The 27478-nt window shown below is 34.4% G+C and overlaps 2 protein-coding genes across 3 annotated transcripts; both read left to right on the top strand.

Moving 5' to 3' along the window:
• The first annotated feature begins 108 nt into the window (after window positions 1-108).
• LOC120337556 (acyl-coenzyme A amino acid N-acyltransferase 2-like) lies at window positions 109-1769 on the top strand. The gene has a single exon (XM_039405380.2). It carries the CDS (start codon window positions 208-210, stop codon window positions 1486-1488), a length of 1281 nt encoding a protein of 426 aa, XP_039261314.2. The 5' UTR covers window positions 109-207; the 3' UTR covers window positions 1489-1769.
• A 10186-nt stretch (window positions 1770-11955) lies between these two features.
• Window positions 11956-22920, top strand: LOC120338219 (uncharacterized). 2 transcript variants are annotated; one of them, XM_078117043.1, is made up of 7 exons: window positions 11956-12095; window positions 12315-12447; window positions 13106-13257; window positions 14884-15007; window positions 18900-19201; window positions 20036-20202; window positions 20918-21299. In XM_078117043.1, the coding sequence occupies exons 1-7, from the start codon at window positions 11969-11971 to the stop codon at window positions 21071-21073; spliced, it is 1161 nt and encodes a 386-aa protein (XP_077973169.1). In that variant the 5' UTR covers window positions 11956-11968; the 3' UTR covers window positions 21074-21299. The 2 variants fall into 2 exon arrangements, with proteins under 2 accessions (XP_077973169.1, XP_039262103.2); XM_039406169.2 differs by lacking the exons at window positions 20036-20202; window positions 20918-21299 and adding an exon at window positions 21342-22920.
• Window positions 22921-27478: the final 4558 nt, after the last annotated feature.

Below are 27478 nucleotides of genomic sequence, written 5' to 3'. Positions count from 1 at the left end.
TTTGGTATGATTCAACGACTAACATAGGTATGATTCAAGTATCGGAATTCATTTTAAACGCTGCACGTCTCGGATGACTGCAGCAGGTCGGGCGTGACGCTAAGTTTTAAAATCAAGTTAATCAGTAATAGCGCCTATTTAATCTATGTGAGTAAATTATTGTACGTCGTGTCATAGCTTCAGAAAAACCTGCTGTGCCTCGTAGGCATGGAGCGACATGGCCCTACTGTAAGCGTTTCTCCGGTACACGTTCTGATCGACAAAGAAGTTCGCATTTTAGTCGGTGGATTGAAAGCAAATCAGAATATAACTATAAGGTCTTGGGTAAATGGAGACAAGACTGATATATTTGAGAGTTATGTTTATTATACAAGCGATAACAATGGAATCGTTGACTTACGAAGGCAGTCTGCCACCGGCGGTTTATACACAGGCGTCCAACCTATGGGGCTGTTTACTAGCATGATTCCGTCACCAAACAATGACAGAGCTCACAGTAGAATGTCACCAAAAGTTGATGTTGAAAAATCGTTAGAATTTCACATAGACGTCTATGATTTACATCTGGTACCAGAACTAATAAATCGCTGTGTTCCCTTATCTTCGACGACAGTATATCGGTCGTACATAGCGCCTGGTGTTAAGAGACAGCCGGTTAGGAATGGCAGACTTAGAGGTACAATATTCATACCGCCCGGAAAAGGACCATTTCCGGCGGTCATCGATTTATTTGGTACAGCTGGCGGCCTGATGGAATTCAGGGCATCATTGCTCGCTTCACATGGGTATCTATCTTTTGCATTGGCTTATTTTGCTCATGATGATTTACCTTTATCCGCAGTGGACCTTGATCTAGAATACTTTGAAGAAGCAAAAGACTATTTAAAAGAACACCATTCTGCTGCGAAAGGTGACATTGGCGTGATCGGAGTGTCTGTTGGTGGCACAATTGCAATGACTTTAGCGTCGTATGTTGAAGGCTTCAAGTGTGCAGTTGTTATAAATGGTCCTTCTTTTGTCCAGTATGCAACTTTTACATACAAAGGGAGGTCGTGGCCAGGAGTTGATAATGATATGAATCGTATGTACGTTGAAAATAATGGGGTCGTTTTTGGTTCTTGTCTGGATTCTGTTGATGAAAACAATCTTGGGGACGCAGAGATAGAGTTTCATAAATCGAAAAGTTCTTTTTTATTTTTTTATTCCGAAGCCGATAAAGCTATCAATACTGAGCTCATGCAACGAGTCTTGCACCACCTTTTGTCCAAAGAGAAAACGTGTGAGTGTAAAATAATCACTCACCCTGGAGCCGGTCATTTATTGGAACCTCCATACAGTCCACACGCACCACTTACGCATGCAAAGCTAATCAATCTACCTCAGAGATGGGGTGGGAATTCAAAGCAGCATGCTGAAGCACAGCTATCGTCATGGAAAGAAATCTTAAAGTATCTTAACGAAGTTTTTTACAGTCGCGCAAAACTTTGATGAAATTTATTTAATTTATGGAATGCCTGATCTATGCATTTTGATCGTGAAGTAGCTGGGAAGAAACGATAGTACGGAGCAGTTGCAGAATTTGTTCCAGCTCAAATTATAACGTGATTTTTGTTAATCTGTCCAATAAATTATTTATTATATTTAATTTACTTTTAAGTTTCTCAATTTACACGATTACATTCTCGCGTATTATGGAACAAATAACAGCATATATATCCATCTTCCGATAATATTATAACTACATAACATTTATGTTCCGATAATATTTCCACGATCAATAAAAACCTTCAAACTATTGTGATATCTGTTGATATTCGATTACATTAGTTTTGGCATACAGTGGAAAATATTCGCCAATATTTATACTCTTCACTAACAATATGCTCAGAAAAATTATTGCCCGCTGCCAAGTACCTATACGCCACATTGTTAAAAACTGTAGGAAAAGGACTTTATTATACAGGAAGAAATAGCAGATTCAAACAGAGCAGAAACTAGTATACTGTATATACAAACTGTCACTATCCAAGCTTTTTGTACCAGCCCAAGTCAAAGACATATAGGCAGTTGAAAATTTCAGCCACGGTAATTTCACAAAATTGCATTTTTTTTAGGTCATGGTTCGACTGGATTAGTTTTGGGGCGCACAATGATGCGTACCGTGGGTGCAAATATCCACGGTTACAGATGTCCATGCTGAGCGAAAACGTATTTGCGTGCGAAATTCCATCAGTGCAAATGTACGTGCGTAAAATACCCATACGTGCAAATGCCAAACGTGAATGAAACTGCACGTGGGTGCAAATGTCCATGGGTGTCTATCGGGTACAATATTATGCGGGTGCTAAAATCTGTGGAAGCAAAAGTATACGGGCACAAATGTCTCGGGTGCAATATATATATACGCCAGACTATTATAGCGATCCGACATGAACAGTTAACAAAACGGCATTGTGTCAGGCTGGCGGCCAGTGGTACCAAGCGCGGTGTGTATGTATTCTGATTGGAATAATATTTACCATGTTTCAATTTGAATATATTATTTAATGACGTTTCCTTCCAGCATAATTAAAAACTCGCACCTATATACTTTCTATAAAAATTATGTTTACGCAGTTAAAATCGAGCTCCAGAAGTCTGTGCACCAAGATGGCGCACAACCCAAACATAGAATGTGTACCAAGTTAGGCTTCAGGTTGTGCGCCATCTTGGTGCACATACTTCGGGAGCGCCATTGAAACAAGAGAGCAACGCTCAAATATATGGACACGTAGACTAGAGCGAAGCAGGGTTTACCTTTGACGTTACCGGTACCGTACCCTCAAAAAGTTCCGGGTTTTCAGTCGCAAGAATTTTCACAGTCAGCCGTCACGCTTGGCGGATTGAAAACCGTGTTCCCATAATTAAAAATTAATACAGCGCAATTTTGGATGAAATATTAGATCTCATAAAATTCATAGAAAATTCAAAAATAAATGAAAGTTATAGCCTTCTGGCGAAAAAATCAATCTTGAACCACTGAAAATTCCAAAGCAATTGGTCCAGTATTCGAAGAGAAAAGCGATTTTTTAATGATAATGACGAAAGACAATAACAATAACAACAAAATTTTGAAACGATCGTTATGGCCACTAAACGTGTTCAATAATAGAACTGATCCAGAACATATGTGAGGAATCTGAGGACATGTACCCTCGGGTTGAACACTATGGACAGTGGAGAACAATGTATTATAATTAGACGAAGAAGCAGTCCTTTTCACTATAATTCAATGTAGTTTTGACTTTAAGGGAGACCAAGAGACCTGTGATAAGAATAGTTTTTGTTCGTATAAAAACCACGGATTTTGTTGCACACTTCGTCAAGTTTAACTATACTCGTTATTACTTATCGATCTTGATCGGTGAGTATGTTGATAGGTTTTTGTCTGTCTGTATGTCTGTGTGTTAGATGCACCCGATATCTCACGAAAGCGAGGTTCAATCTGCTCCAGATTTTGGATGGATTATGTCGTATAATTAGCGAGTTATTAATTAATTAGTGATGGGACACACGGTGTCACTATGGAGTAAGACCACTGTTTTGGGGGATCCCCGAACCTTCGACCAATAAGTCTTCGGTTTCCAACCGAATTCTAGTTTAAATGTTAATGCGATGTGTTTTCTGCAGAGCAGAAAATCCGTGTTTACAGTGCCATGGGAATGCAAATGACTAGATTATTTTGATGACTTTGGCACCGATGATTGAATAAAATTTGTACGCAGATGGTCAGAACCCGTCCAAACTTGGTTTTCTGTTTGCAAACTAACCGCGCAAGTCAACGTGGTGGAAGGTGGGCGTCTGCTTACAAATACATTATGACATAACAATATAGTTAAAACGTAACAATTACCCTTACTATAACGACAAGGTAAATGCTATAATATTATCAGTGTAATAATAAATAATGCGTACTCCAAGTCTCACAGACTGCCCGTTGCATGCATGCTTATGTGCAATACGAATAGCTTATTCCAAATTCTAAAATTTCAAAAAACTCCGCGGCACACCTGAGAATCTCTCGCGGCACACTACTGTGCCGAGGCACACAGTTTGAGAAACGCTGGAAAAAACGGTAATTCTTCACAGAGAAAAATAAAATCCTATTCATCTGCCGGTAACTCTTTCCATGTTATAGCAAAGAATTATTCTTCGATATATGTTCACATTTTGCCCTAATTTAAATAGGCTATAAAATATTTAAATTTTATCATGATTCGAATTATCCAAAGATGAAATTTGTTTCACGAACAATCGAAATGTTAAATATAATATTGCGGTTACTGGGAGTGGAAATATTAACTATGCCTTTTATTCTCCGTAGGTTAGTGGTTTCCAATTTTTTCTAAGCGACCCCATTTTTTGGAAAATAAATTTTGTAAAACCCCGCGACCCAAGAAAATACTAAATGTCATGTACTGCTTTTATGACCGCCAAAGTTAAATAGATTACAGTCAATCATTTTCGTATAACAATCATATTTTATCTCATCGTGAGAAATTTGCGCTCGTTTTCAAAATAGTGGCATGGCTTCAAATTAGCAAAATAGATTAGTATTACGCCGTGGTGCTTCCCACATATATTTATCAACGCTTCAATGTCAAAAAAAATTATTAAAAAAAATTAAAATTACCAACTTTTAGGATTTCATTGAAAAAACAAGCGACCCAAGAGTATTTTCAGGCGACCTTTGAGTTGCGGTGATAGGTTTGCAAACGCTGCCGTAAGCTATGTATTTTTCATTTCGATTAGTTTTTTTCTGAATTGCCGTGCAGGTAGTTTTTTTTTATTTTTATCAATTCTAAAAAAAACATGGTGTTTTAAAACGAGGGCTTGTTTTAAATTAAATGTTTTCTGTATTTTATTTTATTGAAATACCCCTTGCATCGCCGCGAAACTACGCCAAAACGTTGCATTCTGGCAGTTGCACACGCAGCCGGAATTATAATTTCAAAAACGTACGTAACATTTTTTAATTTGACTTTTACTTCTATTGCGTGCATTTATCGCCACGTTTGTATCTCCACCAAAGTCATAAGATTATACCCGGAATGTTTAGCCGAGATATCAGAGAGACGTTTTGAGTAAGAATAATCATGAAAATTAGCTCACTAGCCCACTACAAAAGCAATTAGATCAAGTGCAGCCCTTCGGCAAAACGAGTGGGTTGCGATAATGAAGAATATGCTTCTATCGGCGGTAATCTACTGATACAAAACGACGAGACATCCTGGCCTAGCCTATGCTAATTGTAGGAGTCCTCTGCTGCAAAGACGCCATAACTAATCTGTTATGACGCCATAATATAGATTTCGAGTTCATGTATTGACATTTTCCTCATAAAATGAAGGCATTATTACGGTTAATACTGTTCGGTTAATTTATGCTTAGCATGCTTTGTTTTTAAGGTTTAAGTGATAGAGTTTTTCAAGGTTATACAAACTCATTTATTCGATCGCATTCCAATTTTCGCAAGTTGGTTTCATCGCAGCAGGGTCGTTCGCGTAATGGCTTATTGGTTTGCGTCTTACTGCGCCAACCCCTGAACTACAGCTTGAGAAGGTGTACATGGGTCTCTATCGATATTTGTGGCGTTTTGTAAGATTTATTGCAAATATGAAGCGCTTGGCGAGTTTTTACGTCCATTTTTCTTCAACCCATTTAATACAAAAAAATCAAATAGTACAGTCATTTTGAACAAAACAGGCAAAAAAAAACTTGATTTAAAACAATTGTTTTAAAACAATTCTTTTTGAACAAATCCCTACGTGCAGGAGTCGTATTGATAAAGAACTATGAATAAAGAGAAGACTTTGTACGATAGGACTACGAATCTGTTTCCATGACTTTACGGGTCGTTCACGGCGTGCTGTTAAAAATCAAGTAATATGTAAAAACCTCTAAGTGGGGATTCAGAAATATCAATTCTTCTCAGTTTTCGCTCGGTGTTACAGTCAAGCTAAGAATACTTCTGGCTTTGTTGATGAATCTATTTAAAAAACTTTTGAGATGTTTGTGATATATAAAAGATAATACACAGTTGTAAAGAAGTAGGCTTCCTTTTTCCCTTGATTTTCATTAATCACTTTGACGCAAGCATTACAGCATACATCATAATATCTATTTATGACTTCGTCATTATAATAATGAAATGTAAACTGAGTACACAAACAGGAAAATAGCAGCTGTATGCAAGTATAAGCATTAGGTTTATCATGTCACCATCAACTTGTGCCTTCTGGATAATGTTTCAAGTTACATTAAAAATATTATAACCGACGTTTTTGACAGTGTATTGCATTACACCAAAGGATAACAGGTTCGTCGACTAAAGCACGTGAAGAATATGAGTACCGTTACTGCACATGAGGACGAATTGAGAATTACGGGTATTTAAGAAAGTCGAATTAGGTTGCAATTAGGTCGAAGTCAGAATAAATTTACATATGAGGCAACTTATGGAAATCCAATTGTGGAAAATATAAAAAAAATTCTAGTTCAGGAAGAATTAATAAATTTTGAATTTTATTTGTAATGTAACGAGTAAATTTATGCTTAAGATATTGATTTTACACTTTATGGTTGTTAAGCATATTAAAATTCAAATCTTTGTAAGTAGGCTAAGTATCAGTTTTCAAGTCAAATGTGTCCTAATTTCTGCAGTTCAGAAGCATAATACCATATCTTCAATTTTGTTTGGCAGCTCTGGTATTGAGAGACCACCACAATGAAGTCTGGTACATTTATGATATAGGCTGAACATCTTATTAAGTTGTGAAATACTTTTAATTCTTATATCGTTGCAACATGTTAATGATAACTCTTGTGAATTAACGAATTCATCTTTAACAGAAATAGCAAAATGTTAGAGCATTATGAATCTATACATACTCCGAAATCTTCTGAATGCACTAAAATTCCATATTTTGAATAACGCTTAATTCGGAACTCTAAATTCTCTGAATTGCCTGCGGGCTAAACAGATATTAAATTTATGGGTCAATTAGATCGAAGTGCGTATTTTAGATGCTGATATTAAATGCAATGTGTATTAGTAGATTGTTCATTCTGTGAAATGGGTATTTTATAACGATATGTTATGTTTATGCTCGGTATTTAGAGAATCTTTGCTTTATAATACATGCCTTTGTAAGTGACACAGATGACGGTGGAATATCTGACAGCTAAGTCGTCGTAGCAGAAAGCTTACTAGAAACACACTAAGACATCATCTCTTCTGTAACTTTGTTTGCGGAAAAAACGAATCGTAACGAATCGAAAAGGTAACGTGATGTATTTCATAGAATAGCGTGTCGATTGTATACCATAAGGCCCGCGTTGCCGCATCGGCGAGATTCTTCCGATCCTATTTCCGGAAATATGAAACGTGTAGGATACGCTAATTAGTATTGATTGATTCGTCGCTAAAATTGCCTGTGTAAAAACTCCCAATGCCAAATTGTGATGACGGGTTGGGATCGATATTTTTGTTTTCTATAGCTACGTATTTACTTGGAAGTTTATCATCAAGTACAACACTATCAAGTACAGATTTGAACAATAAAAATTTTGTGTAGGCTATACATATATATTAGTTTTTTGAATACATAGTCTTGAGCCCATTACTAAATTCGAATATATTCGTATACCTGATGTTCGAGTGAGATAGCTGGTGTTGTGTGCAATATTGAATTATATTTATATATCATCAGGGCATTTTCGCATTATTATTTCGAATAAATGGTAGGTACATGTTAGACCGTGAGGTGAGAACCAGTTTTATTTGTAAGATGTCGGACTGATCTGACGTAATGTCACGTGGTGGCACAATAGAAGTTTAAGCTTCCTTGCGGCTTTTTCCATCTTCAAGCACCTGGAAATTTGAAACGATTGGTTCATTAATTTCGGAGAAAAGTGATCTGTTCCCAACGGCAAATATCACATGAACAAAAACAGTAATCAAGTAAAACGATCCGCGTTTAGCGTTCAATAATTTCAAAAGTTTCATCACTATATGAATTTATGTTTCCTTTATTCCTCTAAACCTGCAATAGAAAATTACAAAACTCTGGAACAATGGTAGTCGAATGTGATTAGAATTGAAGTCGTGATAAACGATAAACTATTCCGAAGTGTGATGCAGTATGCGATATCATGTAACATTCAGAGGCGTTCGATGTAGCGATTGTAGGCGTTGGTTTATAAAGCGTATGTTGATTAAATTAGCCAAATTGCAGGCTCAATTGGCATACCCGCAACGGCAAGGCCTTCCGGCTTTTGAGTAATTCTTTGCCTTGCCTCTTATGAAATCGTGGCTGAAATCGATTCCAGATTTCGACAGAAATCCTTGTTAGATACAGCATTACTCTATTCTAGACATTTAAATTTGGCCCTCATATCCTGGTAATATAGATTAACAATCAGAACGTTTGAACGAAACTATATAAACGTTCATATATACAAGTCCTAAGTTTAGATACCGATTGTTTGAACAGGTTATTCCCTTTATCATGTGCAAACCCTTTTATGATTTGAAAAAAGATGATAACAGATCAGTGATACAGAGAAGCAAGTAGATTCTGCTCTAGTTATTTTTCAAAACTCGACTTTACCCACCAGGTCAATGAAATGCCCATTATCTCAAATTCTAATTCCGAGAAAAACAATGAGACAGTGTTCGGATATCTTACTAAAAATACAATTTTATTATTCTAATTTCGTCGTTTTGGTAAAAAATTCGATTCTTTGCGATTTTTGTCATATGACCTTGATACTGTACAGTGTACACCAACGTTTCCTCTAAGAGCTTGCTTAGTTGCGGGGAATAGAATGCCATGGGAGCTCCAACAAAAGATCTGCGCGGAAAATAAGAACAAATAGAAAAGAACACAACATTTTAATACCTGTGCAGTGCGAGGCAGAACGAAAGAACTGCCTACTATTATAGGGCGTGTGTTCTCGTTGTGAGTGGACATTGTATACTTTTGCTTATCAGATATTCCAATATCTATATATATAGAGCATAAGCTAAAATTTTCATAATTCTGTCCTTCGGGATTTAACTCGACTTTGCAAAAATTTGAAAAAATGTTAAATCATGAAACTAATTTCATACTTCAGAGCACGTTAGGACGCTTTAGTGTATTTAATTTCCTAAGTTCAGATTTTGGAGTGAATGAAGCGCATTTTATATATAATTGTTTTAGGAGTGGAGAAAGTGTTGAAATGGAGTGGTACCAATTAATACTCTCTCTGCCCGATAAACGTTTTGCTAAATATACGGAACCTGAAATAGCAACTGTCGAAAATTCGTATCTGTAAAACGTAAAATATTGAAATTGAAACATAAAAAATTATTCATTGTTATTTCAAGTTGTTGATATATCGAAAACCTCCAACGGAAATAATATATTGACAATGATGTTTCAGTCCATCCAGTTCATGGAAACATTTAAAGATCCTAAGAGAAAGCTCTTCATAAATGTTAAGTGTGACTACGCAGAAATGTTAAATCCTATATTCAATTATATTTTACATTTGCTTTTGGGATAGTTGAATCAATTAAGAACAATGACTGAGTATTCCAAAATCAGTGATTAGTTAGGACAGGGTCTCATGAATGCTGCAGGCTACATGTCGCCACTGTTTGGAAACTACCCTTTGTTGCGGCAAAGCTATTGGTATTCATACTATTCCAAAAAAATATCAAATTTTCATCTGTTATTATATCTCCTTATTTAGCAAGACTATTTTATTTGTGTATAAAAATGAAGATTTTATCAATTTTTAAACTGCCAGCTCCACAAAGTGACATTTGTCAAACTATTGTTCTATTTCAATACTTCCATCACTTTCCAAAATATATGTTTCAGCAAAGTCAGTATATACGTCTAACTGAATTCAAAAAATTCACAATATCTTGCGAAGTTCCCCGGGGTTCAATACTGAGCCTTTTACTTTTTATAATTTTTTTTGAATGATTGAAAAATGCTACCAACAGTGACACAACAATGTTTGCTGACGACACTCGTATTGCTAAAATCCACCAGATTGCTAATACTCTTCAAATTGTTATGAATGATAGAATCACAAAATTGAATGATTGGATGAGAGCAAATGAATTGTTGCAAATAAAGTTATTCTAAATCGACTTTAAGCTCTTCCATAAAAAATGTAAGCAAGTCTTTCCATTGGTGGTGAAATTCTAGCTGAAATGTAATACATGAAGTATCTTGAAATATTTATTGACAATAAATGTAAATGACATACTCAATAAAAATTTCCAGTTTTTAAATTCCCAATATCTTCTAAATAAATATTGATATAACTTTACACATGTCTAAAATAAAATAAAACGTTTTTGCTTGCTCCGGTTATTTTAAATTTTGTCGTATGTGTATCTCACAGTATTATTGATTCATGATAATTACCAACAATAAATCAACATGATTTATATTTGTTATAAATATACAATGTAGAATTGCTTTGATTCACTTATCGCATGGTTCTTCTGGCCTCCTATTAATTCCCCTATTAGTCTGTTGTTTGAGTGATGAGAGTTTTTATTGTGTTTTATGTTTGATTGTTGATTAATGATTTTAGGATGAATAAACACTTATATATATTTATTTATTGAAAGAGTTCATTATATTAGAAATAAATGATATATTGATAAAGACAGCGTTTGATGGAACATCAATTGATGTAACTAATGATTCTTCTCAATGAAAATATGGGATAGGTCGGATTGCAAAACACCCTCCCACAAGGTTGATTTGCGTTATCTGAATTTCCTACCAAGTTTTTCATCACGAGTGTAACTACAAAATATTTAATGTATATATAACAAATTTAATTTACAATTTTGAATTAAAATTATTTTAAAACACAAATGAAGCACAATCATCTTTTTCCTCTTTCTAATAAAATACACTATCGTCTTTATTTATTAATGTTTAAAAAAAAATTGTCGTTGTCGCCATATTTGGCAACGATTTTTTTCTGTTCGCTTGTTGTTTAGCGAACTTTATTTAAAAAAATAACTTGGGATATTCTGGTCTTCATTGATATCTATTTATATGTTTTTATTGTGATAAGATCTACCATTAGTGGTAAAGTGGTTGATGTTAATTCTTATTCCGAGGGATTACCAGATATTTCCATTGTTGTTAATTCTCTTCAAATATGCGGTTCCCCATAGCATGTAATAGTACTTTGCTGTGTATACGGCAAATTTTTTTCCGTCTGAAAATTGATGGCAGTGGTGAAGTTAGTTTATCATTGTTTTTGTCAATCTTTAAATCTGACGTCTTGTCAGATTTTCTATTGTTATTTTTACAGTATACGTGGTTTTAAGGCCTTACCCAGTAGATTATATCATCACGGTTCTTATTCCAGAAACCATCAACAATAAACTTACAAGCCGTTTATAGCTGTTTAAAAGTTCAGATTTTCAAGCGATTATATAATTATATATGTCATATATTGGACGAAAAGAATTGAACTCGAGCGATTCTTGGGAATGAATGTGATTCGTGAAATGTAGCAGATTGCGGCTGAGCTGCGTTTTGTGGATGGCGCTACGCCCATTGACAAAACAAAAACACATCGTAATATTTCGTATCACAAATATGTAACGAAAGTTCAACTCTAAATTTTACCAAGTACGAGCCAAGTAACTGTTGGGAATGGGCTGATTAAATGCATATTCTTAGTATCATTATCACTTACATTTTTATTATCATGGAAAATGTATGCAATATTTCCCAGGTATTGTAAATATCAATTATTCTGTGCTTGTCCCAAATTAGTGTAATGCTGCTTGAAAACAAAATAGCAACCAAAAAGGTATCATCAGTAATGACATTTATATTTTGCATTATTAAAGTATTTTCTTGTTATACCTAAGATGATTAATAAATTAGTTGATATGAAAAAAGAGAGTCTGACCCTGCTCGTTCTCCTCTTCTTGAAATTTTCAACCGCCATCACTGATTGCAGCTACAAAGGCGATATGTGTAAAGTGGACGTGGAAGATTGCTTAAAGAAGAAACTTTGTGAGTTTGCAGTTATCTATTTTTAAAACAGAGTTTGGGGTTCATCATTGATAATCCGTCATTGATTAATGGATTGTTTGGTCGCTATTGAGAACAAATTGATAAGCACTGGTAACTCGTAGTTTTACCATAAAGTTATAGATGAGTGTTGACTTTGTTTGGAGTAAATCTATAAAACATTACATGTAAATTCGAAATTGCAATATATCTTTAATTTAGACGATGGCGATATGACAGACTGTACTGGTCTTTCATATCAAGATCTTTTCATATCTCGAGGTGACGTCGAATTTTGGATTGACATCTATGAAAGAGGAAACTACGCACGGAATTTGACGTATACTATTATTTCGTAAGCAGATTTATGTTAGCTTGATTGATATCTTTAATATTACCACAATAACGGTAATTTAGAAAAATGTGAGATCAAGTTTTCACTTTTGAACCGTTGTATACTGCTCAGAATATGAACGAGTCTTTGAACTCGAGAAATGTAAGAATATGAGTTCATGTTTATATAAAGATTAGGAGTTTAGTATAACTTTGGTCCATATAGGCTGGATTGTAATAAGATTTTGTATACGTCTCCAAAATATTGCAACACAAGCTGAATATCAAACATGGACATCTCTGTGAGGTGCACTCAAATATTAGAAAAGCCTCGCATTCCAATGTGTTAAAAAAAATATATAACTCAATAAAAATTCTTTCCGTTGATTATCTGCAATATCATAGATAATACATATACAATATATACACATTTATCATCATACAAAATTAGTTTTTTGTTCCATCCTTCTTAGACACAAATTTTTCAAGTTAGGCTTCTTCAAACTTAATATATGCTCCAAGGTGACCTGCGTTTACCTTGATTACTTTAGCTATCTGATATCTAGTCTAAACTAAAATATTTCTTTTGGTCGAAATCAAGTTTGTATATGGCGTCGTGATTCGTTAACAACGACATGACTTTTGAACTTTTTTGCATTTTTCATCAATTACATGTGTAGAGAAATCGGAGAAAGCTGGCAAAGTGTTAAAGATTGCTGCCAAATGACTCCAACTAGCACTTGTATATTGCCGAAGGGGAAAAAGAGCGAAGTATTTTTTATTTACCTGCCAATGAAACGAGCTGGACAGTACTGTGAACTACAGTTATTCGGTATGTACTATAAAAATCACAGCAACTAACGATTAATATTTTGTTTAGCGTTCTTGGTAATAGTGGAATTAAATTTTATACGCGCTATCCATCAATAGACCTTAGTTTAGTCATTTAAAACCCATCCTACGCGCAAAAATAAAAGTGCCGTAAACAAAACTGTTTTAACATTGGCTATTATGGGGAATGTGATCACCAGGGCGAAAATTTGCATTTTTTGTGATTTTTCGTTGTAAACCTGGGCAGTTTTAAATATAGAGTGGTTTTTAGATATTCTTCCATATTTTTATGACGATAAACATGGTCAAGTTTTTTGATAATCGTACATTATAATTTTAATGAGCGTGACGTTGCCGCTGACGTCACTCCCCCTAGTCCTAGACCGTGACATTCTGCCAACCTGTGAAATACGAACTGCAGCGCTAATGTCGCTTTGAGTACGGTACCGGTACTGGAAGCGTTTGGAATCGACAGTCTTTTATCTATATCATTTCAATCGCGTTTGTTTACTGGTTTTACGCATTTATACCTGTACAGTTAGCACCCATCTATTGAAGGCATGCTGACGTGTTATTTATTTTAAACTACCAGTACCGTACCAGGGCAGAAGGGGGTGAAAACTAAATCAGAACTGAAATGTTAGCAAATAGGTCCCGGTCGGATAAGTTATATACAAAAACAAAGATAAAAATCACCAACCCATTACATTAAATTCAATAACGGTACAGTACCGGTATCCTAACTAGGTTAAAAACATGTCAGCATGCCTTCAGAGAAAAGTCGCTCGCTGTACCGACAGAATATGCGCAAAGCCAGTAACCTTGAAAAGTGAATCTGACTGAATATGTGAACAGACTGCCATTCCGGCCAAACTTTACTATCTAAAATAGGTCTTTCTTTAAACGTCAAACACGGTATGTTGTGGTCCCGGTATTCTGTTATCACACAATAAGAAGCAGTTGGAGCGCACATTTCACAGATCACAGCGCGTTGGCAGAATGTCACGCCAGCGGGAACACCACGGCCATTATTATTTCAATGAACGATTATCAAAAATCTTGGCCATGTTTATCATGATAAAAATATCAAAAAGTATATAAAAAGTATTCTATTCACAAAACTGCACACGTCTACAACAAAAGATAACTAGAAAATTACAAGAATGCAAATTTCTTCTCTGGTGATCACATTCCCCATAAGAGCTAATGTTAAAATCGTTTTGTTTACGTCGCTTTTATTTTTTGCGCGTAGGGTGGGTTTTGAATAACCAAGGTCTATTACCAATACCAAATGCATAAGATACGACTAGTCGTGAGATTACTTGTTTTGTTGCATTCAAGTATAAGAAGTATTGGCAAATTGGTTATGCATAAAAATTCTGATATCATTAGGCTTACGGCGGCAAAATATATTTGTTTGCCACACATGACACCACATTGCACTAAGCCACTAATATGCAAATACAATTCTGAGTAAATCTTTGAGTTTTTAATCAGGAGTTAAGATCTTGCTTTGAACTATCGAACTATCCTGGTATACGTCAAGTTTATATTACCAATACATAAAAACTCATTATGCTCTTTTTATGCATGTTAACCTAAACAACTAATCATGTCTTTGTTTAAGAATATCAAAAAGAATTGAAATGGTGCAGTGAAACGGATAGAACTCCATGCAAAGAACTGGTTCGTGGTATTATATCGATTAAAGGAATTTACCATCCCCTCTCGACCGACAATTTTCATCCTTCGTAAGTGATGCTCTCTCATTATTTTCGTAATATTTGTGGTCTTTTTGAGGTTGCTAATTTGCATCTTTCTCTTAAATAATGCTCTGCGCAAATGGCTCATGGAAGCACAAAGAAGGTGGTGCTTTTGTATATATATATACGAAAGCTTATATATGAAGATTTCCACTTGTGTTGTTGAGAATTATTAAACACCAACATAAGATAGGATTAAGCTAGGATCTGGTTACAACAATGACTTTATGTAATGTCAACATGTTGTTAGTCGAGTCCCGTCACGGAAATCCTTATTCCATCGACGCCTTACATTGTAAACATCATTTTAATGTAAAATTTCAATAAAATTACTGAAAATATTATGGACAGGTAGTGGCGAGACAATAATACCACATTTTTTCGAACAGTATAATGCAAATCGATAATACTTTTCGTCGCACATATGGCAAATTATATTGGCGTTTTGTTGAATACTTTTGTCGCTAAATTGTAGTTGACAGCGGGATATAAATTTATGATTTGTCGAATATAAGTAAGCGTTCATTTCTATTTTGAACTAATTACATGTTTCGTGCGAAAACTATTACGCGACACGGTTCACATCAAATAAATTATTCATAAATTAAGATATAGATCAACCTGCAAATATTAAATTGAAACTCAGGAAATTTCGACTCGTAGATTTGAAATGCGACGATTAATTGTGATCAAGCTAAGTTCAAGTTCTGCACAGAGCTCACAAGTTTTATATCTTCTTGTCAGATTGTATTGTGCACCAAGTTCCTCATCGGGGTTTTTATTAAACTCTTTCACTAACTCTCACAGATGAATTTTTCAATCAAACCATAAGAAAAAGGTGTCTCGAATAAAGTAAATCTGGGTAGTTATACTGTAAACTTGCTTAATATTTACCCGCCGTTGCCAATGAGGTCAATATTTTCGTCGGCTTTTTTTCTTGACTCATCGCTTTACGTTATAGACGACTCGCTCTTACATCGATTTTTTGAGTGAAATCACACAGAAATACATTTAGGGCATGAAGTATGCGATAATATGCAGTGAATTTTTTTTTATATTCCACAGAGTCATATCCATAGTGTGACATATATATGCGGTTACAGTCGCATAAAAAAGTGTTCGCGTTCATGCCCAACACATGTTGGAAGTATTAATATTTTTTTACGTCATTGCCATTAGCTTTTCGGATTTGATAAAAGTGGTGTAATTCTATTTACAACGCTACATTAAAGTGTAAAGTCTAAATTGCTCTATATCTACCATAACAGAGTACATTTTATTACATGCATTATCAAATTGCTAGTACTTGGAGGTAAAATAGTTGACGATTTGAAAAAATATATAGACAACTGAAGTAGTATCAGTTTAAAAATAGTGAAAAGTAAATATTTGATTTAAAATATCCAAGATTAATTAATAACGTGGCTATATATATAATAAAGTTTGCACTACTCAAATAGAATTGTAACCGTGACCCGTTTGGACTAGCACTAAATATTTCAGGAGATCGTGAAATTGTTCTGTATTTTCTTGATTCAAATTATCATGAAATATTGCATCTAGGCTTGCACGTAATTTACGGATTTACGGAATTACGTAATTATTTGGAGTTACGGAAGGGAAGTTACGAATTACGTAAAGTCGTAATAATTGCATTAAAACGAGCTTTCTTCAAAGCAGTCAATTTCGTCGATTGCGAAAAATGAAAGCTCAACAAGTAGAAGAAGTTAGAGTTTCGGTATTCGCAGCCGTTTTTCTCTCTTTTCTCTCTCTTGTTATGTAGGTGAAGGAAGGCATGACGCGTTGCCATTTACTAACCTATTATCAACTTATCTGGCATTGCCAATGTTTATTATTAACGTAGTTAAGGGGGAAGAACTGAGTAGGGCCGTTTGACGCCAACACACCTGGTTTCAACTTCTCCCGCAACTTAACCGTAGATAAGGGATAGCATTGCGTTGAGGCCGATTGACGCCAACACACCTGGTTTCAACTTCTCTCGCATCTTATCTAGCATGGCCATGGCCAATGTACCTAATAACCGTAGATAGGGGGAAGAATTGTGTTAAGACCGATGGACGCTAACAGCCCGGTTTCAACTTCTTCGGGTGAAATGACTAATGAACGCAGGAGATGAATCTATCAAACATGGTCTATCAAACATTTGTATCCATTTTACTTTTATTTATTATTTACTTGTTCCAGTTTTCCGTTACTTATGGTATATATGTTCCGTTTCTATTTTATTCTAATTTATAGTCACGCGTTTAAATAGTGGGAATTCCCCGCCAAGTGTGGATTAGCAATGCTTAACCATTCTTTATTGTTAATATCAACACTTGATATATGAACATGGAATATCATACTGCTTTTGGCTGTTTTATTTCAGACTTGGGGAATAACAGGAAAATATCCATAACCTTTCAACACGACGATCTTGTGAAATTTAACGAAGAGCTTTCGCGACGAATTGGAACCAAATAAGCGAAAAGAGCGATTGATCACTCGCGCCAATACCTCGCCGTGATAATTAATGTCGCGTTTATCAAATAGAAATATGACGACAAAAGAGAGATTGCGCAATGAACCAGCGCAACTTCGTCTTCTCGGCATCGGTAAAGCGATTGAGACGGCAGAGAAACAGCAAAACGACGGATTCCTCGCGGATCGCTAAAAATTTAACTGCTATCATATATAATCAAATATGAGCCAGTGTGTATATTCTGTGCGAGATCCATTTTCTATTACAAAATCTTGATGTTCTGTTAACGGTTTTATCGTTATATATCAGTCCGGACTTGGCCTTGCTCATGATGTTTTTCACAATTCCTCGCAATATTTCGGCCATATATGATTAACTGTCTTACCAAATGCGGCAACTTATTTTGATTTATCGTCGACTTGAATACCACCGACACTCGACCAAACTTGTGTCAATCTTGGCCGATAGGATCGCCGACTTGAGTTAGCAAATAAATGTCGTGAGTGTAAAATAAATGTCACAAAATGCATTGTTTTGCGATATAACTTTGTATAAGTTCGGTATTTAAATTATACGCAAATAAATAATATTTGATTTAAATTTATCGTAAATAATGTTATAAACATTCAGTCCGCGAAATGATTAAATGTAAAATGAAGCATGGTAATCGGAATATCGTCAATAAGTCGACATCAATAATTATTATTATAAAATGCTAACAAGGCAGTAATGTCGGATAATGCCTAAAACGCTGCAAAAACAAGTCTTCGTCGCGAGGAAATCGCAAGGTTAATCAAACGAGAGAATAAGCTCGTCGGTGGTTAATAAATTAGAAACCCGTCATTTTTATCTAGTACGAAAGTCGATTTTAAAAAACTATCGTTTCCATAAATATCCGTATACCAGTGTCGGTAATGATAAAGATGATCGCATAAAAATGGGACAGTTAATTTGCGAAGGTGATGAAGGAAAACCAAAGCTAACACAAAAGATAAAAATCAGAATAAAATTAGTTTGAATTCACTCCTTGATATTTGTCGTTAACATCTGCCGCCGGCGTGTAGTACTGCCAAGAATATGAAAACCCAACTTCAATGGCCCATTCGGAAAAGAAGTGGATTCAATTGGTTGTTATGATAGGTTTAAATGCGTGGAAAAATATCGCAATTACGGGGTCATTACGTAATTGATTTTGCCGTAATTACGGAATTGATTTTTGTCAATTACGTGCAAGCCTAATTGCATCCATAAGTTGTGAATACAAAATTTCAAGCTGCGGTAGTTATATATATATTCCAATTTTTAATCATGCATTTGATTGTTGGCGCCTTTACTTAGGGTCGAACCGAGTGAATAAATAACAAAAAAGATTTATATTAATTTTGTCTTATTTTACAGCGTCGATTTTTGCTTTTTCCGCGCCCCTGCTGACTTCGTACAAATTGGAAATGGATCACACAGTGAATTTTCTCGAGACGTGAAGGGGATGAAACATGATGAAAATCAAAACAGCGTTCTTGTTGGGAAAACATTGAGGAGATGTGATCTATTAGAAAATATTATAGCAAAAAACATTACCGAGCATATTTCATCAAGGTATAAACGAAATGCTGAAGAGACTGTTTGTTTCTTCACACGGCTAAAAGGATATGATAACAAATGGAGCTCAAATCCAATATGTCAAATACCCTGCAACAATGGTAAGTTGCGATTTGAGAATATATCTTCATGGAAAATATATTAAAATCTTTCGTTCATTGTTTTTTGTCAGACTACAATTCGTTTGTCAGTAGACTACTTCCACTAGTGAAGATGTACAATATATTTGATTTGTAAACGCTGTAATGTAAAACAAATTATAACCACGTCTGCTTATAAGATTCTCCACTACTGTATACTATATAACCTCCCATAAGAAAATTTTAAAATAATATATATATATAACACACTATATATAACACACACTAGCATATGAATTAATTATTTATTTGAGAATTTTTATTTGTTTTTTGGCACTCAACTTTCGAGTATGAATACAATTCCATTATTCTCAAATTTTGCGTATATAGCCCACACTTACGATCACGGATGGTATTTGCATGGCCATAAATTGGTTGAAAGCTTCAATTTGAAAAATTTGTGTGCGGTGAAAATTTGTGTGCGATGATATGTGGAGTAAAGCCACACAAATATTCAAACTATAGAGCTGTACAGATATCACTTTTTTCATCGACACCATGGAAAAACGCCGATACCTGTACACCGATATTTCAGAATGCCGATATCACGGATACCGTTGTGTAATATGTAATTATCGTCAACGTATATACTAATGATTTGATCAGTTATGATCATATTCATACCACTTACGAAACATTCTAGATCAGAACAAAGAAATTAATATTGAAATTATTGGTCTATATTTGCCTATACCGATATGGAAAAATGGCCGATATTGTTGATATATACATCTTTATTTTATTCCCAGTTCTTCACCTAATTAACTGTTAAAGATAAAATGTTGAATCATTCAGAGAAATATTTTTTCTTGGATCAACACAATCACAATGTCATGTGGAAAACAATTGTAACATTATCAATATCAACCGTACTTCTCATAATTGTGTTTTTTACGTGGAAATATAAAAAATCTGTAGCTACATGCAGACCATCGTTGGAAGATTCAATAAAAGAGTTGCCGGTAAATAATATTTCAATGCCATGTGGGTTTAAAGAGATAATTTCATAGTGCAGCATTTTCACAAAATGCAATTGAATAAAAAAAATTAGACAGGGAACAGCTGATAATAAAGATTTCTAAAAAGTTGAATTTAAGTTACAAAATTTTTTTTCTATGAAAAAAAAAATCATTATGAGATTTCCGAATACGAATAATTACGTTCTCAAAAATTAACCTGATAGCTTGGCAAATTATATAGAAGACAAACGGCGATAGCAAAACAATATACTTCGCGAACGTTTCGATTTTCTATACAAAAAAACACATCGTTCTATATAAAAATTCTAAATAACGACGCGTTTGTTGTATTTCCAAGAAGTATATACCTGGTGGCAATATTATGTAAGCAACATGGTAGTAAAGGTTTATACCCTCCCGGGCATAATAAATCGCCAATTTGTGATCACTTCACGTTTCAGTCAAATACAAATAAATTGTTGTTTATATAATATTCTATAAATCAATTTGTATAACGAAAAAACCACTTTAGAGGTTCTTATTGTCGACTTTGTGGGTTACCAAAATTGGGCAATCCAACTCACTGTGAAATATTGTTATATTTGAAAAAAAAAAATTTATGCAACGAATATAATCCCTCGACAGTAAATTCTGTTGAATCGAAGTTATCTAAGTCCATATCTGAAATATTTGAGTTTTGGGTTTGCTTGTTTTACAGGATTCCTTTGTTGCTCAAAATAAGGACGATTTTGTCTTTGTCGCAGATGTTACTTTTGACGCTATTCATCGGGATTGTGTGAAAGAAATACCTGAGAAACTAAAATCAACGAGTGATTATTTTATTATATCGAGAAAAATATACAGAAGATCATAGTAAAACAGGAAATCTGTTTTCACAGTGATAAACCATTTAACTTGAGTCCCAAATACGCAATTCATCTGTTTCCTCTTTCTTTCCCAAGTTCACTAAACTTTAATAATACTACTGGTACTACTAATGTACAATAACTAAAACTCTATCAAGGTCGTTTTTAAAATTGTGTTTTTCGGTCATCAGCATCTTCAGACGTCACTTTTTTCAACCCGTTTTTTATTTCATCGTCTATATTAATGATGTATATTTTTAATCATAATCATTTCAGGCTTTTATGAAAATGAAAACAACGATTCGGATCGATATATTTCCGTGCTTACGCGTGGCCGGATCATAGGGACACTTGAAGAAAAAGTCGAACTTATTTCAAAGCATAACAAAACAACAGTTGAAGTTAACAAATTACACGATGAAACAAAATATAGTGTTATTTCTGTGCAACTCGAGTCTGACGACGTAACATGGGATCAACAAGATCCTGGTTTCGAAACTGGTATACCAGATACGCATTGCATCAGCTTCGAAAAACATCCTGAAGTATTAGAAAATAATAGAAACAATGATTCTGGTTTTTCGGAATCCAGCAAAAGAAGTTCAGCTAATAGTGAAATAGTATCACTAACTAGATCAAGCTGCTCTGCAAATGACGAAATTGATATAAGTTTTCTTACTGCAAAAAACGAGATTGGATGTGATATAATTAATTACGCATTGCCCGAAGTGGAAAATTACACAATGAGTGGCGACTATATGAAAAAGAGTTCGTTTCTAACAATCTCCGACGCAAAAATTAAAAATGCCGGTTCAAATTTGTGTTCTCATCAAAAACGAAAAACGTCGTCAAGTTCTGGTTGCATAAGTCTAGATTATGATAACTGTTCTTTGGAATCGTCAATCGAAGAAGCAGCGGATGTTGAAACTCCGGGATTCTACGTTAGAAAATAAATCGATGCTAAATTTCATTAGTTGCTTGAATAAAGAAAATCTATTTGAAATAAAAATGAATTGGTAAAATTTTTGGTGGAATTATAAAGTTATAAGAAGGTTTTAGACGTTGTCATTTTTTGTTTCCGTTTCATAATTTTGTAAAGTAAAATTTTATGCTTTCCATATTTTGTTTCAATCCTAATCCGTTTTATTTTTAGAGAATTCTGCTATAGATAAAATTTGCAACTTTAATTATATGAGTGAAAAGTAGTTTAAAGTTTGTATGATTATTTATTTAACTAGATCCCGTTTCAAAAAATTCACGAAAAAATTATAGTAAAAAATGCGCTATAAACGCGTGTTGTCGCTAGAAAGCTATGACTTCTGTTTATTTCGACGGTGACATAATGGCACAATGTCAAATGTCTGATAGTCAATTAAGATATTTTTTTACTGTAAGCAGGTTTTTTATGACATCGAATAGTTTGCAATAAGATTTTGCTAGCCTTTTGCTAATATGGAGAGTGGGCCTACTACTTAGTTTTGGTTTTAGTGTTCATATATTTGAGCATTGGTTTTTTGCAGTGCTTAAAAAAATGATATCTCAAAGTTGAAGCTATCAAAAATTTAATAACATGATAATTTACATTCGCAACAAAATATAATATTTTTAATGAAAAAAAATTGTGCTGCTCTGATATGCCATCTCACCAGTTCCACCTATAATAATCCATGATATAAGATTAATTTAGACGAATATCAAATTCTTTATAAATCAAGATAGGTGTGGATCGCGACGACAATGCAGGATTCAGTGACATGTTCTGGCCTAAGACAGGATAGATTGCTGTGAACCAACATACAAACAACAAAGAATACTCTTTCATTTACTTTGGATATGTGGTATTGGAAGACATCGAGAGCTAAATATATTTGTGTATTTAAATAAAAAATATGACGTACAATACAATATTTTTGTAACATGACTTTTTATGACTTAAGTTTAACATGAGGTTTAAACTGTTCAATAAATGAGTCACGCACTATCCTCATCGTCAGCTACGTTCAGTAATCATCAAAAATGATAAATGCCATTTTATGATTGAAAGATTTTTGATAGTAAGACAGAGATTCCAATGCAACATGTAAAGGGCTAAAAACCAATATACAAATACAAAAAAATGATAAGTTTTGCATTAGATGAATACGGCCTGGAATAAGTTAAACAAATTGAAAGTCCTATACAATGAAATACTAATGAGATAAGTTGCAGGGTAAGCGGGAAGATTGATAGGTATAGGCAAATTCGAATTAAAAAAAGAATGGATCGATTGTTTATCAAACACAAAATCGTGGGGCAATTAAAACTTGACTCAAAGATAAAAAAAAAAGAAGGTAATACTTAGTAGTAATCCAATACTTATAAGTAAATGTTTTTAAAACAATGAAGAGAATCGATGTGTAAACTAGGAATAGAGTGATATAAACAAAGCTTGTATCGATCTAGTCAATTGAAATAAGATAGCCCGATACTGAGAGGAACCCTTCTAGATTACTTTAGAATAATTGCTTAATTAAAGTCATTGGAAATTCTATCGATGGAATTGGTGTATGGGACGTCCTTAGCAAAATTTTCATTGACGTAGAGAGTGAACAGGACAAATTAGATTTGACTACATGGCTCCATGTCTATCAGGTGTCAAACATGAAAATTAAGCATCTATAAAATCAATTTCTTATCCCAGTTTTAGTTTAAACATTTATCTATCGTTGATGATTGGTTGTATACAGGTGAGTACTTATTCTATTTTCAAATCGATGATTAATTCATTTTTTTACACTTGAATTTCTGTTTGTGTATGATTATAGCCAAATGTTTCAGGAATCTGGAAATCGTTTTGCTTAAAAGGCGACAACCGTTTTCTCTAGACTACGTTACCAATGACCTCCTCGGTGTTGGAAACAGTCCTGCATCCGCTGCGTAATATTATTGATCACTCGCACGCACTCATCCATGCCGATTTTCTGATTCTTGCTGCAGTTGCAGGTTTTAGTTCACCAGTTCATCATTTGTATGAGGATTGATCTGAATGAGATGCCCACTCGTCGTCACTACTGGTTAGCCTTTCCTAACCAGTCGAGAGTGTGATTTGATGTGTATTCGCTACAACTGGACTACTAGTCACCTCGATCAATCCCTCTTCTTTATTGCTCAAGTGATGACCAGAACTTCCTTAGCACCACAACATTCTGTTTAAGCTCTTTTCATTTTTTGTCTTCAGACCAATATGGTTCGATTATGCAATGTTTGCATGCCGCGCACTTTACTGAGTGTGAGTACTGTAAGTCTTTCGTTGGAGGTGCAATGTTTCAGTGAACATTATTTTTGCTAATAGCATGTGGTGACAGCGGAAAATAAGCTTCAGCAAAAAACTAAGAAACATATTTTTGCAACGGTTGAAAGTCTCAAACGCCAAGAAGCTCATCTGGAACATATATTGAGAAAAACTTCCTAGATTATTGGAACTTGTGTACAATCATATCACTCTAAGAAATGTTCGGTAAATATTACCGTCATTTTGGGGGTAAAAAATTAGTTCGGTAGACTGATTCACCGACAGATGTCGGTAATAATCACCGACATTGGAGGCGTGACGTTAATCAATGTTGCGCGCGCACACTGGTTAAGGAGAGCAGCCAATCAGACGCTATATTGCTATATTTCAAACGCGTAATTAATCACGCGCGTTTTTTGTTGCTTTACTCCTTAATTTGTCCGTTTGATTTGACATTTGACGAATTCCAGACTTTTGTACTTCGATATTTGGTCGGCCAACAGTTATATCTTGGTCGCTTTTGTTATTACTGCAGTACTGCGTTGGCAGTATTTCTGTAAGGCAATGCATCTTGGATTCAATAATGTCAGTGTAGGTGTCGTGTTGTTTAATGCTGGTTATCAATGTATTGTTCAGTGTGATTATGGCAGTATAGGGCAGTCGGGAAGTAGGGTAAGACTGAATTAATATATATATATATATATGAATACATACTTGCTATAACAGTACAGCAGTATACGGTACTGGTATAAGGTTGATTGGACTAGCAGCTTACATCAGTACATCCGCAGATCCATGTTACTTAACACAGCCAGTGCTTGATTCGTATTTCCGAATCTGAGTTTTTTTTTTGTCAGTAGACTGGCGAATGTTAGAATGGCAATACAATATCTGAATATGCCCTCTTTACAGCTCTAGACTTTGAAATGTTAGCATCTAATTACTGAATCAAGATAAACCGTCAAATCATCAACTACAGGAAACACATGAACAGGCAGATATGGGAAGAGGTGACGTTGCTCTACACCCAGAAACCGTGGCTTGAAGAATATGGCATTAAAATAAACAGGTATCAATTGATTATATACTCATATAATTATATACTGATTCAGTGATTGAAAATCATCTACGGACAGACAGATTTGTATTTGATTATGATATTTTAAATTATTGATTCTAGGACTAATTCAGAACAGTTTCATTTGAAAAAGAGCAATTTTAGGCAATTCACATTTAAATGTCATAAAAACACTAGATTTCCTTTTAACTTATGAGACTATAAATAGAAAATTTATCAAAACAATATTTATCTATCTTATTCTGCATATTTACCAAAACCAATTCTGTAAATTTGGTTGAATTTCTCTTTTGAATAAGACCAAATTTAAACATAGTCTATTACATATAATAAAGTTTGGGGAATGAATACATTCTTTTTTAACAGTGTTTTCTCTTTAGAAACTAAAGTATCTGATTATGCAGGCATGAACAAATTGTCTGCCCCAACTCTAAACTGTGAAAAATTCAATGTCTAAGGCTTCATAATATTTGAGATTCTTACTAACATGTTTTTTCAAGGGGGAAGTATTTGAGGTTTGTTATAATGGTAATTTCAAATTGTTAAAAGAGAAACATTGTCATCTGCTCTGACAATAAAGTATTAGGAGTGTAATTTTTATTATTTAAGGACTTTTAAATATTTTATTCCATTTAAATACTATTTTAGGTACCTCTTCCATCTGATCTATAAAGTTTGGTAATAATGGAAAAGTCTGTATTGATTGATTGCCCACAGAATTTTTGTCCTTGAACTCCAAGAGGAAAAGAATATATGAAAGTTTATAGGAAGGTTGAATATTGTAATGAATGCTAGTACTTGCAATTAAATAATTTCAGATATTTCCAACTTGCAAAGAATTAGATTGATTGATTGAATACTACAAAATGTTAAATCTTATTCGAAAATTAGGTACTATTTTTAAAGTTTGGAGTTGTTTGGGTAAAACTCTTTGTACATTCCATTTCAGATAACTTGGAGTTATGGAGAAGAAAATACCAAGAGTTCGTAAAAGCAGATGGATAATGCAATACAATCAGCATGGGCAACACTAACCCGGAAAGACTCCCCCTCTGCCATAGACTATTCTCTCACAAGGGCTGTCTATAGAAAGTTGTTTAAAGTGACTATGTGAACGGATACCCTGCGAGCATAAATTTCTTCATAGAGAAGTTTCTGTCTACCTCGCATTTCTAACTTTTCACTATACAATTTCTCATTTTTCTAAGTTTTATCATTCATTTCACGTTCACTTTTATTTTTTGAATAAACCTTGTTTCATACGATAGTCTGTGATTTTTACTAATAATATCCTGTAAAATGTAATGCCAGGATATTTACGGTAATTTTTACCGGGTTCTGAATGTAAATTCACCGAATTTGTAATGTAAATTCACAGGCTAGCGTCGGTAAATATTACTACGCATTGCCGGTGAAAATTACCGTAATGAAATTGTAAGAATTAAAAAATTCACAGGTGATCAACAGCGATTTTACCGAAAATTCTTGTGATATTTACCTTAAAATCGCATCAAAATTTCACAACTACATTCCAGAAATATGTAATGCCAGGCGATTGGCGGTAAATATTTCTTAGAGTGTACATAAACAGAAATCCAGGTGTGGAAAAAATTAAATAACTTATTAATAAATTTATCTGTTATGTATTTTTGGGGTCAATCATTATTAAATATAGCGCGATTGAGCTTTGAATGAGACAAGGGTATCGTATAAACGTCAATTGAATCCGGATAATGTTTCAATTCATATCGATAATATTCCAACCAATTTTTTGGACATGCTGTTGTATTGACACTAAAACTAGATAGCGATTGGAGACCACCGACTTATCGATCTTCCACATGTTCAATATTTTACTCGACAATTTGGGACAATACACCGGCCATCACCAGCCCTACAAAGTCGTAGCGCCGTGTAACCAAAATAGCTAAACCAGTGGTTCTCAACCTTTTACTGACCGCGTACCACTTTACTGTTTTTTACTATGGCCGCGTACCACCAACAAAGCGCCTTATGTGGGGTTAAGAAAAAGACACAAGAAACGGGCTATGGAAGTATTTCATA

Source organism: Styela clava, chromosome 10 (assembly GCF_964204865.1).
Source record: "Styela clava chromosome 10, kaStyClav1.hap1.2, whole genome shotgun sequence".
NCBI lineage: Eukaryota > Metazoa > Chordata > Ascidiacea > Stolidobranchia > Styelidae > Styela > Styela clava.
Note: the sequence above shows the minus strand (reverse complement) of the source record. Positions and strands in the feature narration are given on the sequence as shown.

What these genes read in the sequence shown, in the direction of transcription:
- LOC120337556 (XM_039405380.2), top strand. Translation starts at nt 208, where the DNA reads ATGGAGCGACATGGCCCTACTGTAAGCGTTTCTCCGGTACACGTTCTG.
- LOC120338219 (XM_039406169.2), top strand. Translation starts at nt 11,969, where the DNA reads ATGAAAAAAGAGAGTCTGACCCTGCTCGTTCTCCTCTTCTTGAAATTT. An exon ending in CTGTGAACTACAGTTATTCG is followed by an intron (nt 13,258 to 14,883) that starts GTATGTACTATA and finishes TCTTTGTTTAAG; the next exon opens with AATATCAAAAAGAATTGAAA. An exon ending in TCAAATACCCTGCAACAATG is followed by an intron (nt 19,202 to 21,341) that starts GTAAGTTGCGAT and finishes TAATCATTTCAG; the next exon opens with GCTTTTATGAAAATGAAAAC.